Here is a 14,307-nt window from a genome sequence, read left to right on the forward strand (position 1 = left end):
ATGTCCTCACTTCCTGTGGTTTATGTGCTTTTATATGTCCTTAATGACTCGAGACACAAACACTGTTCCTGTCCTGACCACTCATGATATGATGTTAATAATAATGACAAATAACAAAATCCAGAGTCACATGATGGTGAACATGTGACATCACAGGATGTTGTTGTTTTTATCTTTTTATCTCTTTCCTGTTTATAACGCGATGATTTTCAGACGTTTGTGACAAACACTGAGCAGATATGAAGGTGTCATCGCACTTTTCATGATGGAATACACACACACTCAAACACACGCACACACACACACACACATATATATATAAATAATTGTCCCGCCCTTCAGCAGAATATAAGGATAATAAATTTGAGCAGACATGAGGACAAAGACAGGGAAGGACACGGCAAAGCTGAGGTCATCGCCATCACACTCATCATTAAAACAATGATTCAATCATTCATCTCTGTCCGTCTCTGTCCAACCCTGTCTGTCCCTGTCCGTCTCTGTCTGCCTGTCCCTGTCCATCGCAATCTACAATATTATTATAGATTATATTATAAAGGTTTTGGTCCAACTATGTTCAGACACTTAATATTATTTTAATAAATGAATGAATGTTGTGAAAACATTTACATAAACACAAAAAAATCTAAATCTCCTGTGTGTGTGTGTGTGTGTGGATGTGCTGGGGGGCGTGTCCTGTCAACGCTCCCGCCCACGCTCTAACATCTTCAGAACACGCCGCGGCGACAGCGTCCCCGCTCTGCTCGCCATGTTTGAGTCTGTGTTTGGACACAAATGCAGATCCAGCTCTAAATCTGCCCTCTTCTGTGTGTGTGTGTTTTTGTATTCATTGACTCTTAAGGACATTTTTTCTGTCCTTGTCAGGACCAGTTGTCCTCATGGAGACCAAAACCTGGTCCTAATGAGGAGAGAACCTCATTACTGAGGAAGTGGTTCAAGTTTAAAGACTAGGATTTGAATTGTGGTTATGGTTCAGGTTAGTTAGTCATTAACTGGTTATGGTTGCATTTGTTAGTTAGTCATTAACTGGTTATGGTTAAGGTTAGTTAGTCATTGACTGGTTATGGTTAGTGTTAGTCATTAACTGGTTATGTTTAAGGTTAGTTAGTCATTAACTGGTTAAGGTTAGTGTTAGTTAGTATATAACTGGTTATGTTTAAGGATAGATAGTCATTGACTGGTTATGGTTAAGGTTAGTCATTAACTGATTATGTTTAAGGTTAGTTAGTCATTTACTGGTTATGGTTAGTGTTAGTCATTCAATGGTTATGGTTACGGTTAGTGTTAGTTAGTATATAACTGGTTATGTTTAAGGTTAGTTAGTCATTGACTGGTTATGGTTAGTGTTAGTCATTGACTGGTTATGGTTAGTGTTAGTCATTCACTGGTTATGGTTAGTGTTAGTCATTCACTGGTTAGAGTTAAGGTTAGTGTTAGTTAGTATATAACTTGTTATGTTTAAGGTTAGTTAGGCATTGACTGGTTATGTTAGTCATTCACTGGTTAGTTAGTCATTCACTGGTTAGAGTTAAGGTTAGTGTTAGTTAGTATATAACTTGTTATGTTTAAGGTTAGTTAGGCATTGACTGGTTATGGTTAGTGTTAGTCATTCACTAGTTATGGTTAAGGTTAGTGTTTTTATAATAAAATCATCACTCATCTAAATCAGTGTGTGAAGTTTATGTGAGGAAGACTTTGTTTTAGGATTAGATTAAGGGTTATGGGTTAGGAAATTAGTAAGTGATGGTTAAGTTTGGTGTAAGGAGCTCGGGAATGCAGTATGTCTACGAGTGTCCTCACTAAGACTGCTGTGCAAGAACGTGTGTGTACGTGTTCTTGTTCTTGCATACTTTTGTTCGGGTCAAAAAAAAACTGTAGAAATGAGGTAGTGAGGACATTTTGTCTTGTCGTCACGTTTTTTAAAGAGATTGTGAGCGGTTAAGACTTAGTTTAAGGGTTAGAAACGGGTTCGGTACTTAGTTGTGATGGTTAAGGTAAAGGTAAGGGGCTATGGAATACATTATGTCTATGAATGTCCTCAGTGAAACTGCTGTACAAGAATGTGGACAGTTTTGTCATTTAATGACTCAAGAGTGTAGTAAAAACAACATAAATCAGTGTTATATTGATAATATATTGATCTTCATATTTCCTTATATTGAAAATAAATGATTAAATGTGTCATATTCACCAACAGATCAAGAGGAAGAATTTGTCCTGAATGATACTCGAGGGTTAACCACATTATTTTTAATGCTAAAATATAATTATTATTGTTATCCATGAATTTTCAAATTGACTGTTTTACAAAAAAAACCCTGATAAAATAATGAAGCACATTATAATTATAGTTTACTTTACATTCCTGAACAGAAAGCTGAGTTTTAGTGCTTCAATGTTATGATTGATTCATAAAAATAAATAAATAACTGTAACATTTTGAGTTTCAAACAAGTTTTTCAAAGATTCCTAAAACATATAAATATATATCAAATGAACGTGTTAATCTCTGTTTATATGAACTCACGCAGGCCTGAGATTATGCATCATCTGAACTCCTCATCAAATCACCGCCGCTGCTGTTTTGTTAGTTCTGGAATCACCAGGACGTGAATGATGCTTAAACTGAGGGAAAGATCATGTGATCATGTGATCATGTGATCAAGTGTGGACCAGAACGTCCTCTGAACGGACACAATCCTTCACAGAATCCCAAATCTCTGCGGGCTTTAGCGCTCGCCTGCGTCTCTGTCTGGGATTGAAGTGGTTCGAGACAGATGATGATGATGGGGGGGATTTGATGTCTCTTCATAAAAGCGGCTCAGGGCCTAAATACCCCCAAGTTTTTAAATCATACCCAGGGAAATGAAATGTTCTTTCAGCTTTAGTGAAACAGATTGAAGCTAACAGCTAACAGCAGAGCTCTCTTTACCTCTTTATTCTGTTTATTGTGTTTATGTTGGACTGTAAGTTCTTTTCCCTCCTGAGCCAACATGCTTTTAAACCATTTCATATCAACTGTGGGATTAGCCCCCCCCCATCCTCAGTGAGCGTTTATCTTTTATTGGTGCGATGATGTAGGGTTTTTACACCATGTGTGTTTCCACTGCGGCCGCCCAGCGTCTTAAATTAGACGCCACTCCTGGGTTTTCCATGTAGGTGTAGAGATGCTTGTTGCTGCTGCTGCTGCTGCTGAAAGGATCTGGCAAAGCTTATGATGGGATAATCTGCACCTGTTTCTCTGGGCAGGGGCTAAAACAGGCCGTCACAGCAGACGCTGCAGCAGCAACAGCAGCAGTAGCTTCAGCAGCAGCAGCTTCAGCAGCAGCAGCTGATTTTCCTGAGATAAATAATAATGATATTAGTGAAGTCTGTGTTTATGTTCTGTGAATGCACTTCCTGCTGTTGCCACTCACATGTGGGGGCGCTGCAGTCAAATCACCTACGTTTTAATGTCGTCACTGCGTTGGACTCTGTGTGTTTGTGGGACACGTTCAGGTGTGTGTTTGCTCACCGTGGTTATAAGACAGTCGGGCGGTGGTTAACAACTGGTGGCCCGTGGGCCAAAAGTGGCACACTGATATCAATGTCTGGCCCAGCACATGTATAAAAACAATCAGAATGGCATCCAGAATTCAGAGCTTTTATTCTGAAAAAACACATGACCTGATTCAAATAGACTGTGTTGTTAGATTTGACAAATATCTTGGTTTGGTTCAAAAAATCAAAATAAAAGACTTTATAATATTTTATTCAGCTCAAAGAAGAAGATGAAGCTTATCAACTAAATCTAGTTCTCTAATCTAATCTCACACACATTTGTCTTAAAAGATTTTTTGTTACAAGTTTAAAAACACAAGCTTACGTTTTCTAAACAATACTTTTACTACCAGGGTTCTCAAACCGTGGTATTTACCAGGGTTTTTAATAATGTATTCTAAATTTGGTGATAATGATTTTACTGAGAGAGTTTAATATTCTCTGTTCTCTGAATCATTGTTTTACCAAATGACTGTTTATTTGTACAAGATTGGAAGAAAATCACGTTTTACCTGATGATGAAATCATGTTTAAGTCCAATGTTACATTTTCTGGAATTGTCTTTAAAAACAACAATGACACTTTAAAACATTAATATCTGCAGTCACACAACTTTTTTTTCTTTGTTTTTATATTTTTGCTAGTGGGGGAAAAAAAACATCCTTGTCCCTTTGACTCTTTGTGTCTTTGTCTCTTTGTCTCTTTGTCTCTTTGTGTCTTTGCCACTTCATTCGTGTCAGTGACTCAGTGTTGTTTTTCTTTCAGCCGTCGGTATCCAGATGAAACTGGACTTCTTCCAGAAGAAGTTCTGGACTGCCAGCAGACAGGTACACACACCCACGCACACACACGCACGCACACACACACACACACGCACACACACACATACCTTGTTTTTCATGTGTTTGTTGCTGTTTAAAGTAAACAATATTTAACGATCTCAGGAATATTTGAACACACAAAAGTCCACCAGTGTTTTTTATTTCATGATAAAAAGCAGATGTTTTCTCACAAACAGTGACAGTGTTTTATGTGTAATAATTATTATTACCTGTTGGTGTCACAGTGTGCAGCTTTAGACGGGAAATGCTCCATCAGCTGTGATGATGAGGTCAGTGTTTTTGATTCTTGATCACATGATTCTGTCACGTCTGACTGACTCTGACTGACTTTTTAAATAATGTCCTCTTTAACAGAACATCAACTGTTACCTCATCGATAACAATGGATTCATTCTGGTAGCAGAGGACTATACTCTGGTAACACACACACACACACACTGACTTCCATTCATTTGGACAAAGAGTTCCATCTTAAATAACATAGAAATTGATCTTTGATCAGTTCCACTGGGGAACTATTTTGACCGAGTGGGGACTTGAACCAGCAACCCTCTGGTTACAAGACAAGTTCCCCTTCCACTTGGGCACGTGCTGCCTGGCCATACCATAATCAGTTAATGACTAACCCATAACCTCAATTCAAATTTTAGACCTAAACTTATAACCAGTTCCTCAGAACTGAGGTTCTGCCTCATTAGAACCAGGTTTTCGTCTCCATGAGAAATACTGGTCCTGCCAAGGTCAGAGTTTATGACAGGAAAATATAACAAATACACAAAAACACACACACAGACACACACATATAAAATCTTTAGGTTCTGTTTAAAGTTTGTAAACTCCCTCACTCTCCTTCACCAAAGTCCACAGAGAGAATCAGTGATTTTCTCTCACGGGGACACAGTTGTGTTTATAGAGTTAAAGGTGAAAATTTGATTTGATTTTATTGTGAAGGAGCCTACCTAAAAACTACCTTAACAAAACCTAAAAATACCTAAAAACTACCTTAACAAAACCTAAAAATACCTAAAAACTACCTTAACAAAACCTAAAAACTAACTTAACCATACCTAAAACCACCTTAACAAACATAAAAATACCTAAAAACTACCTTAACAATACCTTAAAATTACCTTAACAATACCTAAAACTACCTTAACAAACCAAAAAATACCTAAAAACTACCTAAACAAAAAGCTAAAATACCTAAAACTACCTTAACAAAACCTAACAAATAAAAACCTAAAACTACCTTAACATAACCTAAAAATACCTAAAAACCTTAAACCTAAAAATACCTAAAAACTACCTTAACAAAACCTAAAAACCAACTTAACCATACCTAAAACCACCTTAACAAACATAAAAATACCTAAAACTACCTTAATTAAAATTACCTTAACAATACCTAAAACTACCTTAACAAAAACCTAAAAATACCTAAAACTACCTTAACAAAACTAAAAACTACCTTAACAAAACCTAAAACTAACAAAAGCTAAAAATACCTAAAACTACCTTAACAAAACCTAAAAAATACCTAAAAACTACCTTAACAAAACCTAAAACTAACTTAACCATACCTAAAACCACCTTAACAAACATAAAAATACCTAAAAACTACCTTAACAATACCTTAAAATTACCTTAACAATACCTAAAACTACCTTAACAAACCTAAAAATACCTAAAAACTACCTAAACAAAAAGCTAGAAATACCTAAATACTACCTTAACAATACCTAAAAACTACCTTAACAATACCTAAAACCACCTTAACAAACCTAAAAATACCTACAAACTACCTTAACAATACCTTAAAACTACCTTAACAATACCTAAAACTACCTTAACAAAACCTAAAAACTACCTAATCAATACGTAAAAACTACCTTTACAACAACTAAAACTATCTAAAGGACATAAATACCAAGCAATAAAACAATCAAATACTGTAGAAAATAAAGAATATAAAATAAAGTGATCTTCCATGATAAATAAACTACATGTTGTTCAAAGTTTCTTATTTGAAGTTTTCTCTTTTTTAAACGTGTTTTCTGATTCTGACAGAAAATGAACCATTTCATTTCATTTGTCAAAAATGTTGCCATTGTTTCTGCAGCTTTGTAGATAAAAGTGTAAACACACAGTGTGACACATCACTGAGGTTCACGCGCGTCCTCTCTGTCATTTCCTGTCAGTTTTCATTCCTATTTTAAAATGTGTCTTCATTGCTTTTCTGTCACAGACGGGGAAGTTTTTTGGAGACGCAGAGGGAGCGGTGATGAGTAAACTGCTGCACATGGGCTCGTTCAAGAGGTGAGGATTTCAAAGTGTGTGTTAATGTATGTGCATGTGTGAGCGCAGCCGAACTCTGACCCCTCGCTTAGGGGATTACAGCAAATCGGTTCCTGAAATGAAGGAATTAGGAGAAACTTGAAGTCGCACACACACACACACACACACACACAGGTGGTCGTGCGGCGGTGAAACGCGAGGAAAGTTTTCCAGAAGCCGTCAGAGACGCAGACTCTGAGCGTCACGTCGAGCTGCTGTGGGCCGACAGAAAAGTCCACAGAATAAACTAATAATAAATAATATATTATTAATATAAAATATATATATAATAATAATAATAATAATAATAATAATAATAAAGACGCAACGGAAAGATGTGGTTTGGGCCATAAATCCATGACTTATGCTCAGCAGGATTCAGAGTACAAACGTTCACTTGGACTCAAGGATGAACTGATGAATCTTTGAGGGTCATACATCAGTGTTGTCTTCAAGAAAACACATTGTTTACTTTTGGAATGTGGTATTTTAGGGACATCATGGAATAATTCAGTATGTCTATATTTGGTATGAACGTTCACTTGGATTTCAACATGGTGGTTAAAGGTCATTGTTAGCCCCCAAAAAATCTATGGATTTTATTTTCAGCAAATTTGGAACAAATGTTACATTACATTACATTACATGTCATTTAGCAGACGCTTTTATCCAAAGCGACTTACAAATGTTCACTTGGACTCTAAACGCTGGTGGTCGTGCGTCATTCTTTTCTTAAAATGATCCCAGGAACAACCATCTAATGTCTTCATGTTTGGCATACATGTTCATATGGACTTAAGGATGAACTTATATTCACCATTTTGTATTAATGTTCACTTGGACTTAAACGCAAACTTAAAAAGTCACTTTTACCTCAGAGAGTGAGATTTTTTCACCTCTAACTATTTTCACCAAACTTGGCACAAACGTTCACATGGACTCATGAATGAAATTATTACATTTTGATTGTCAAATGCCATTAATGACCTAAAACAAAAAACACATTTGTTCCTTTGTGAATGTGAGATCTCAGGAACAATTACACAAACTGATAGACATGTTCACCTGGACTCAACGGTGAACTGATTAGATTTTGTGAGTCAAAGGTCAAACAGACTGTCAAGAACGTCAAACACCATAAATATCTGTTTTCAAATTTGATAGAAACGTTCACTTGGACTCAGATTTGTCGCCTTGTGAACGTGAGATCTCATGAATAATTAAACATGTTCAAATGTTATCAACGTGTTCATTTGGCAGCAGGTCAAAGGTCAAACTCCCTGTGAACATAATGTCTTTTTATATTTGGCACAAATGTTCACTTGGACTCAAACATGAACGGAATAATGAGTTTGTTGGTGACAAAAAAACCTTTGTTCTTACGTTTGTGTGTCATTTTACAAGCGAAACCAAGAAAATCCTTTTCAGACGTACGTGTGTGTGTGTGTTGGATGTGTTCGACATGTCTGGTGTGGATCTAACAGATCAAATATCTTAACAGGAACTTCATTGCATTTGGCAAAAGCCTCAGTTTGCGACTGGAGGATAAAACGTTTGAGGCTCAAAGTCCATTAAATGCAGCTTTCATGCACTAATTACAACAACAAACACTCATGCACATCTTATTAAATTCCTTTTTCAAAGATGCAAACTCCAGCTCGGTTAAAGCATCCAGCCGCGTGACAGTAATTCTAGTTGCCATGCCGTCTTAGCCCATAATAATCACGGGTGACAAATCATGGCAGACGTGGACGACCACGCCTGTTTATGGTGAGGATGAGACTCATAAAAACAAGACTTTTCTTTTCTTTCTTTCTCTCTAATGGCACACGATGTGGGATTATTTCAAATTGCGTCCGACGTATGACGAATAAATAATCTGACTGTGAGTCAGCGCGGTATTAGCCTGACGAGTAAAAACAGCTTATGGACATTAGCGCTAATGAATCCGATACCATCCGTCTTAACTCGGCTCCATCTGCGGAGAATTAAACCAGACGCAACAAAAGTCTCATCTAATGAAACCTATGCCTGCACAAGTCCACACAAGCTGAAGGTTAATCACTGTTCACACACACAGGAGCTGCTGGTCCTCTGCTGCCTCGTGTGGTCACTTTGTGTCACCGCGGTCAATCTGAACAAAGGTTTTTAAATGCTGAATGAAACAAAATCAGACATTAGGACGTAGTGATGGAGGCAGCAGAGGATCAACAACTCCTGTGTGTGTGATGTTAAAATCAGTGATTTTCTCTCTGGGCTTTGGTGTGGGAGAGTGAGTGGTTTACAAACCTCAGTGTGTCTGACAGTGAGATAAACACGTGAACATGTGACTACGACATCATCCTGCGTATTTTAACCACTGACTCTTCATACAGTGAAACTTTGAAGTCTATTACCTGCTGCGTTCAGGAGCTCGCAGCTTCTTGGTTGGGTGTCAATGAAGGTTCCCCCTTGGTCCCTTTTGCGCGGGGCCCCAAAATCCTGTGACACAGCCCTGCATGTACTCAGATACAAATATATAATATCTGAGTTACACCATTATGTGGCCTGGGTTAGGGCTAATTGGTTCCTGCTGGTGTGTGTGTGTGTGTGTGTGTGTGTGTGTGTGAGACACGTACACAAGTGTATGTGTGTGTGAGGAGACACGCTCATACACAAGTGTATCAGTGTGTGTGGTGTGAGACACGCTCATACAGAAGTGTATCACAGTGTGTGTGTGTGTGAGTGTGGTGTGTGTGTGTGTGTGAGTGAGACACGTTCATACAGAAGTGTATCACAGTGTGTGTGTGTGTGTGTGAGACACGTTCATACACAAGTGTATTACAGTGTGTGTGTGTGTGAGACACGTTCATACACAAGTGTACACAGTGTGTGTGTGAGTGTGAGACCGAGTGTATCACAATGTGTGTGTATACACAAGTGTGTGAGACACGCCCCATACACAAGTGTATTACAGTGTGTGTGTGTGTGTGTACCAGTGTGTGTGTGTGAGTGTAGACGTTCATACACAAGTGTATCACAACAGTGTGTGTGTGAGGTGTGTGAGAGACACGTTCATACACAAGTGTATAACAGTGTGTGTGTGTGTGTGTGTGTGTGTGTGTGTGTGAGACACAGCTCATATCACAAGTATCACAGTGTGTGTGTGTGAGTGTGTGAGACACGACACAAGTGCACAATGTGTGTGTGTAGGACACGCTCACAAGTGTATCACAGTGTGTGTGTGTGTGTGTGTGTGTGTGAGACACGTTCATACACAAGTGTATTACAGTGTGTGTGTGTGTGTGTATGTGTGTGTGAGACACGTTATACACAAGTATCACAGTGTGTGTGTGTGTGAGACACGCTCATACACAAGTATCACAGTGTGTGTGTGTGTGTGAGACACGTTCATACACAAGTGTATCACAGTGTGTGTGTTACGCTCATACACAAGTGTATCACGTTCATGTGTATTGTGTGTGTGTGTGAGACACGTTCATACACAAGGCATGTGTGTGTGTGTGTGTGTGTGTGTGTGCGTGTGTGTGTGTGTGTGTGTGTGTTTCCAACTCTCTTTAATAACCTCAGACAGTCAGACCTCACACCCTCAGGGTTTTACTAAGCTCTTAAATCCTCTGATATCCTTCGTCCAATATCATCTGCACACACACACACACACACACACACACACAGGATATATAATCCTTAGGTGAATCTTTCCACAGCTGTGTAACTGCAGCGCTGTCAGAATGTGTACTTTTACTAAGTGTTCAAAATAAGTTTAAACGAAGAGAGGGAAATTCCCCATGACCTTTGACATTAACCACTTGACGGTGTGTGTTGTTCTGAGGCTCGTCAGTGATAATCTGTCACATTCCTGTATCTCAGATAATCTCCTGCATCACTTCTCATGGGTGATGATGAGAAGTCCAACCTGTGGCTTGTTGTCTTTCAGAGTCACTCTCTACGACTACCAGGCTCTGTGCTGGGTGTTTTCAGAGAGCAGCGACAGTGGACACACACTTCTGGACGTGAGTCCAACATTTGAACTTTCACCTCTGTCACCTGAAGACATCTGATGGGTTTTTTTTTTATGTGGTTCATGTAATAAATGTTACGCGGTTCAACCGAATGCTTCTCCTCCATCAGTGCGAGAACCTGGTACCCGCTGTTTGTTTCACTTCCTGCTCTGACCAGGTTCAGCTGAACATGTGACATCATCAGACTGCCGGCCTCTGATTGGTCAGAGAGTGTCGTCACTGAAGGGTCATGAGCGCGACGTCAGCGCAACAATGTCCAAATCGGCAACGTTTAGCGAACGTGTTGAACGGAGGAGTCTCCGCCCACTTTGAGGAGGAGCTATGAAGTGACTGAGATTGTGTATAACTGAATGTCGTTTTTCTTCCCACAGCCGTACTTTGCTTTCTTCTCGGCTGTGAAGTGGATCCTGACTGAACTCATCATGTAAGACGTCTAACCCTTTCATTCTGTCACCACTTCACGATTTAATGCGTCACGTCACTTTCAATTTAAAGTGAAAACAACTTCATGTGTCTGACAGCAGTGGGTTTATTGATTTATTGATGCATTTATTGGTTTGTGCGTCATTTATCTGATCTGTGCTGTGAGTGATCAACACATGTACAGAAGTATGACACATGTTTGACTGAGCAGCGTTTGGGGGCGTGAGCAGAACCCGGCAGTAACCAATGACAGCGAGCCGACCGGGAGGCGGATGTTGTTGTCGTTTTTGTTGATTTCATGGTTTTTATGTGATTGTTGTGAGTGTGTGAACACGGTTGTAATAATCTGTGTTTGTCCACATTCAGATTCCTGGTGGAGTTCAACTTGTACAGCTGGTGGAATTCTGACATCACAGCCAAAGGTGAGAGATTGTCGTCTTTACTCGTCTCTGTTTCACTGGGTTTGTGGGTTTAATGCTAAAACAATGTGCATAAAAACTCCAGGGCTCTATAGCGCCCCCACAAGTCGGGTCATGGTCAGACAAAAGTCATTTGGTGAGGCTGTCGGTCTCACTCCAAAGTTTCTTGAGGAATTTTTGGGGAATTTTTGACGCGATTTAGCGATAGATAGATTTTTTCTATGGTGTCTAAGTCGCACGTAGTTGTTCCGATTTTAACCAGACTTGGTAAACTTGTTGCTCTCATGATTCCAAACAACTTTCTAATGCACTTCCATTAGCGCCGCCCACCCAGAAGTCGGCCATTTTGGAAAAACAAAGAAGGCTAGTCTATGCATTTGAACAAACTCGTCCGTTTGAGCTAGCCTGCGTCAAACCCGGTCCACGTGTTCTCGACCAGACACGGGTCCTTGAAAGTGCTTGAATGTTGTGCAGTAAAGAAGTTGATATTTAGGTAAATGTCTCCCTTGTTTGTGACGACGCCACCTACTGTTTGACGCCCCGCGTTGCTTGATGTACGCAGACGAGATGACGCAGGACAGACGTGGAGACATCATGACTCACTGTCCACTGTCTCTCTCTCCGCCGCTGACGTGAGATTCCGTGCAGAACAATGAGCGAGTAAAGTTAAGAAAGAGAGAGAGAGAAAATGACGCCATGATGTCTGGGAAATCTCTGTCTCACCAAAGACAAAAGACAAAAGACAAAGACGGACTTTGAGGACAATCACTTGTTCAGATGCAGAGCTGCTGCACATCAATAAAAGAGGACGCCATCATGGACCGAGACACTCTTACTAGTACTTACTTGAATTTGAGACATTCAAATTGTCTTCTGATTTTAGGTTAGTTTGAACAGATAATCTGGCCAAATAATCCTGTAGTGTGAGGGATTAACAGATGAGATTTCACCATTTTAACATCATCGGACTCAAAGTATTAATCGTGTTTGATAATTATGACTTGATCAGACCTCAGTGGACGCTAGAGACACAGGACAAACTGTGTCCCGCACGACGTATGACAACTGAACGGAGACGTCCATCGCCACGTCTGTTTATATTCTGAAGTCACGTTAAATCACGCAAGATTCTGTGAGATCTCGAATCCCTGGAATCTCCTCCCTGTGTGTGGTCCTGAGTCTGGACTGGATCATCGATTCACCCGGAGGACGACCCGGAGGACGACCCGGAGGACGACCCGGAGGACGACCCGGAGGACGACCCGGAGGACGACCCGGAGGACGACCCGGAGTCCTGATTTTCTGCCGTTTTATGGACTAAACACGTACTCAGTTAATTGAGAAATGAATGTTTCGTTGCAGCCGCGATGAATTATGACGTGTTTCCTCTCTCACTTTCTTCAGCGAGCGTCCTCATGTGGATCATTTGTGGCTGTTTTGATGCTTTGATGCTTTGATGCTTTGATGCTTTATGAAGTGTCTGCACTGACACGGCCAAAAGTGACATGACAATAATTCATATGTGAACGTCACGAACGGCATAAAAACACCTCCTAATCCCGACTGAAGTCGAGCTGCGGGGCAATTTCACAGCTGAGCAGCTCCGGGCCTTAGCCGCGCGTTAGCATATCGGTACACAGCAGAGTGTGTGTGTGTGTGCGTGTGTGCATGTGTGCGTGTGTGTGTGTGTGTGCGAGTGACACGCCAGAATGTAACATAATCCACACGACCTGTGGAGCTGAACTAATCCCAGACATTTGCACATGTACACTGTCTTTCACACATGTTCAGTTCATGTAACTGCACACACACACACACACACACACACACACACACACACTAATCCTCCATCGCCTCTTCCTTGTCAAAGAAAAGTGAACGTGTTTAAATGATTTTTATAAATCTTGTTATAAACCTTTTTTTTAAGGAACATGAGACGACGATGACTTAATAATGTCACATGTTTTTATTATAATTATTATTTCATTATTTCGGAAATTGAAAGTCACTGTAAAAATAATAAATAGATAACAATAAATGTTAGAAGAAATTATTATATACAGTTATTTATTCTTCATCTATGACTTATAAAGGAACCTTAAACCTCTGAGTCGCAACACCAGCAAATTAAGAGCAATAAATAAATAAAGTGTCGAAGCGTTGAGACGATTCAATCATGTAAATAATTCAATCTTCTCTCTTTTTGTCATAACGGAGCAAATAAACCAGAAAATCTCCACGTTTAAGAAGCGGAAGTGAAATGAAATAGTTTTTTACTCTCTTTCTTTTTAAATGTTTGTTTTTTTAGATCATTTTCCACGTATGGATAATAAAGTTTAACCTTTACCATCAACTCCAAATGATTTCATTCATTTAGTGATTGATACATGTATATATCCATTTAAATGAATATTAGTTATCGTTGTGTTATTACTCTCACTCTTAGAAAGGTTGTAAAATCACAAAAATCACACTTTCATATTCAAAGTGAAATGTGCTGAATCTAAAACATAAACAACTTTAGATAACTTCAGAATTTATTCAAGATCTCTTTACTACGTTCAAACGTTTGTTTGCCTCTTACTCCGCTCCCTCCTGCAGTATTGTTTCAAACCTCTGGGTGGCAGTAGAGTTCAAGCAATGCATGAAAGTCTAGTGTGACTCTCCTCAGGAGGAGGAGGAGGAGGAGGAGGAGGAGGAGAGAAA

General features: G+C 39.5%; 1 protein-coding gene across 2 annotated transcripts in view; it reads left to right on the forward strand.

Annotated features, from left to right (window-relative positions):
• The window catches only part of cacna2d3a (calcium channel, voltage-dependent, alpha 2/delta subunit 3a), a 101,441-nt gene that overhangs the window by 74,379 nt on the left and 12,755 nt on the right, over nucleotides 1-14,307 (forward strand). For both annotated transcript variants that reach the window (XM_044038393.1, XM_044038394.1), the window contains 7 exons: nucleotides 4,327-4,388; nucleotides 4,628-4,672; nucleotides 4,758-4,820; nucleotides 6,649-6,719; nucleotides 10,675-10,750; nucleotides 11,131-11,183; nucleotides 11,549-11,604. In XM_044038393.1, the coding sequence (XP_043894328.1) occupies nucleotides 4,327-4,388; nucleotides 4,628-4,672; nucleotides 4,758-4,820; nucleotides 6,649-6,719; nucleotides 10,675-10,750; nucleotides 11,131-11,183; nucleotides 11,549-11,604 (426 nt within the window). The remainder of the gene's footprint in view (nucleotides 1-4,326; nucleotides 4,389-4,627; nucleotides 4,673-4,757; nucleotides 4,821-6,648; nucleotides 6,720-10,674; nucleotides 10,751-11,130; nucleotides 11,184-11,548; nucleotides 11,605-14,307) is intronic.

This window comes from Solea senegalensis, linkage group LG11 (genome assembly GCF_019176455.1).
Source record: "Solea senegalensis isolate Sse05_10M linkage group LG11, IFAPA_SoseM_1, whole genome shotgun sequence".
NCBI lineage: Eukaryota > Metazoa > Chordata > Actinopteri > Pleuronectiformes > Soleidae > Solea > Solea senegalensis.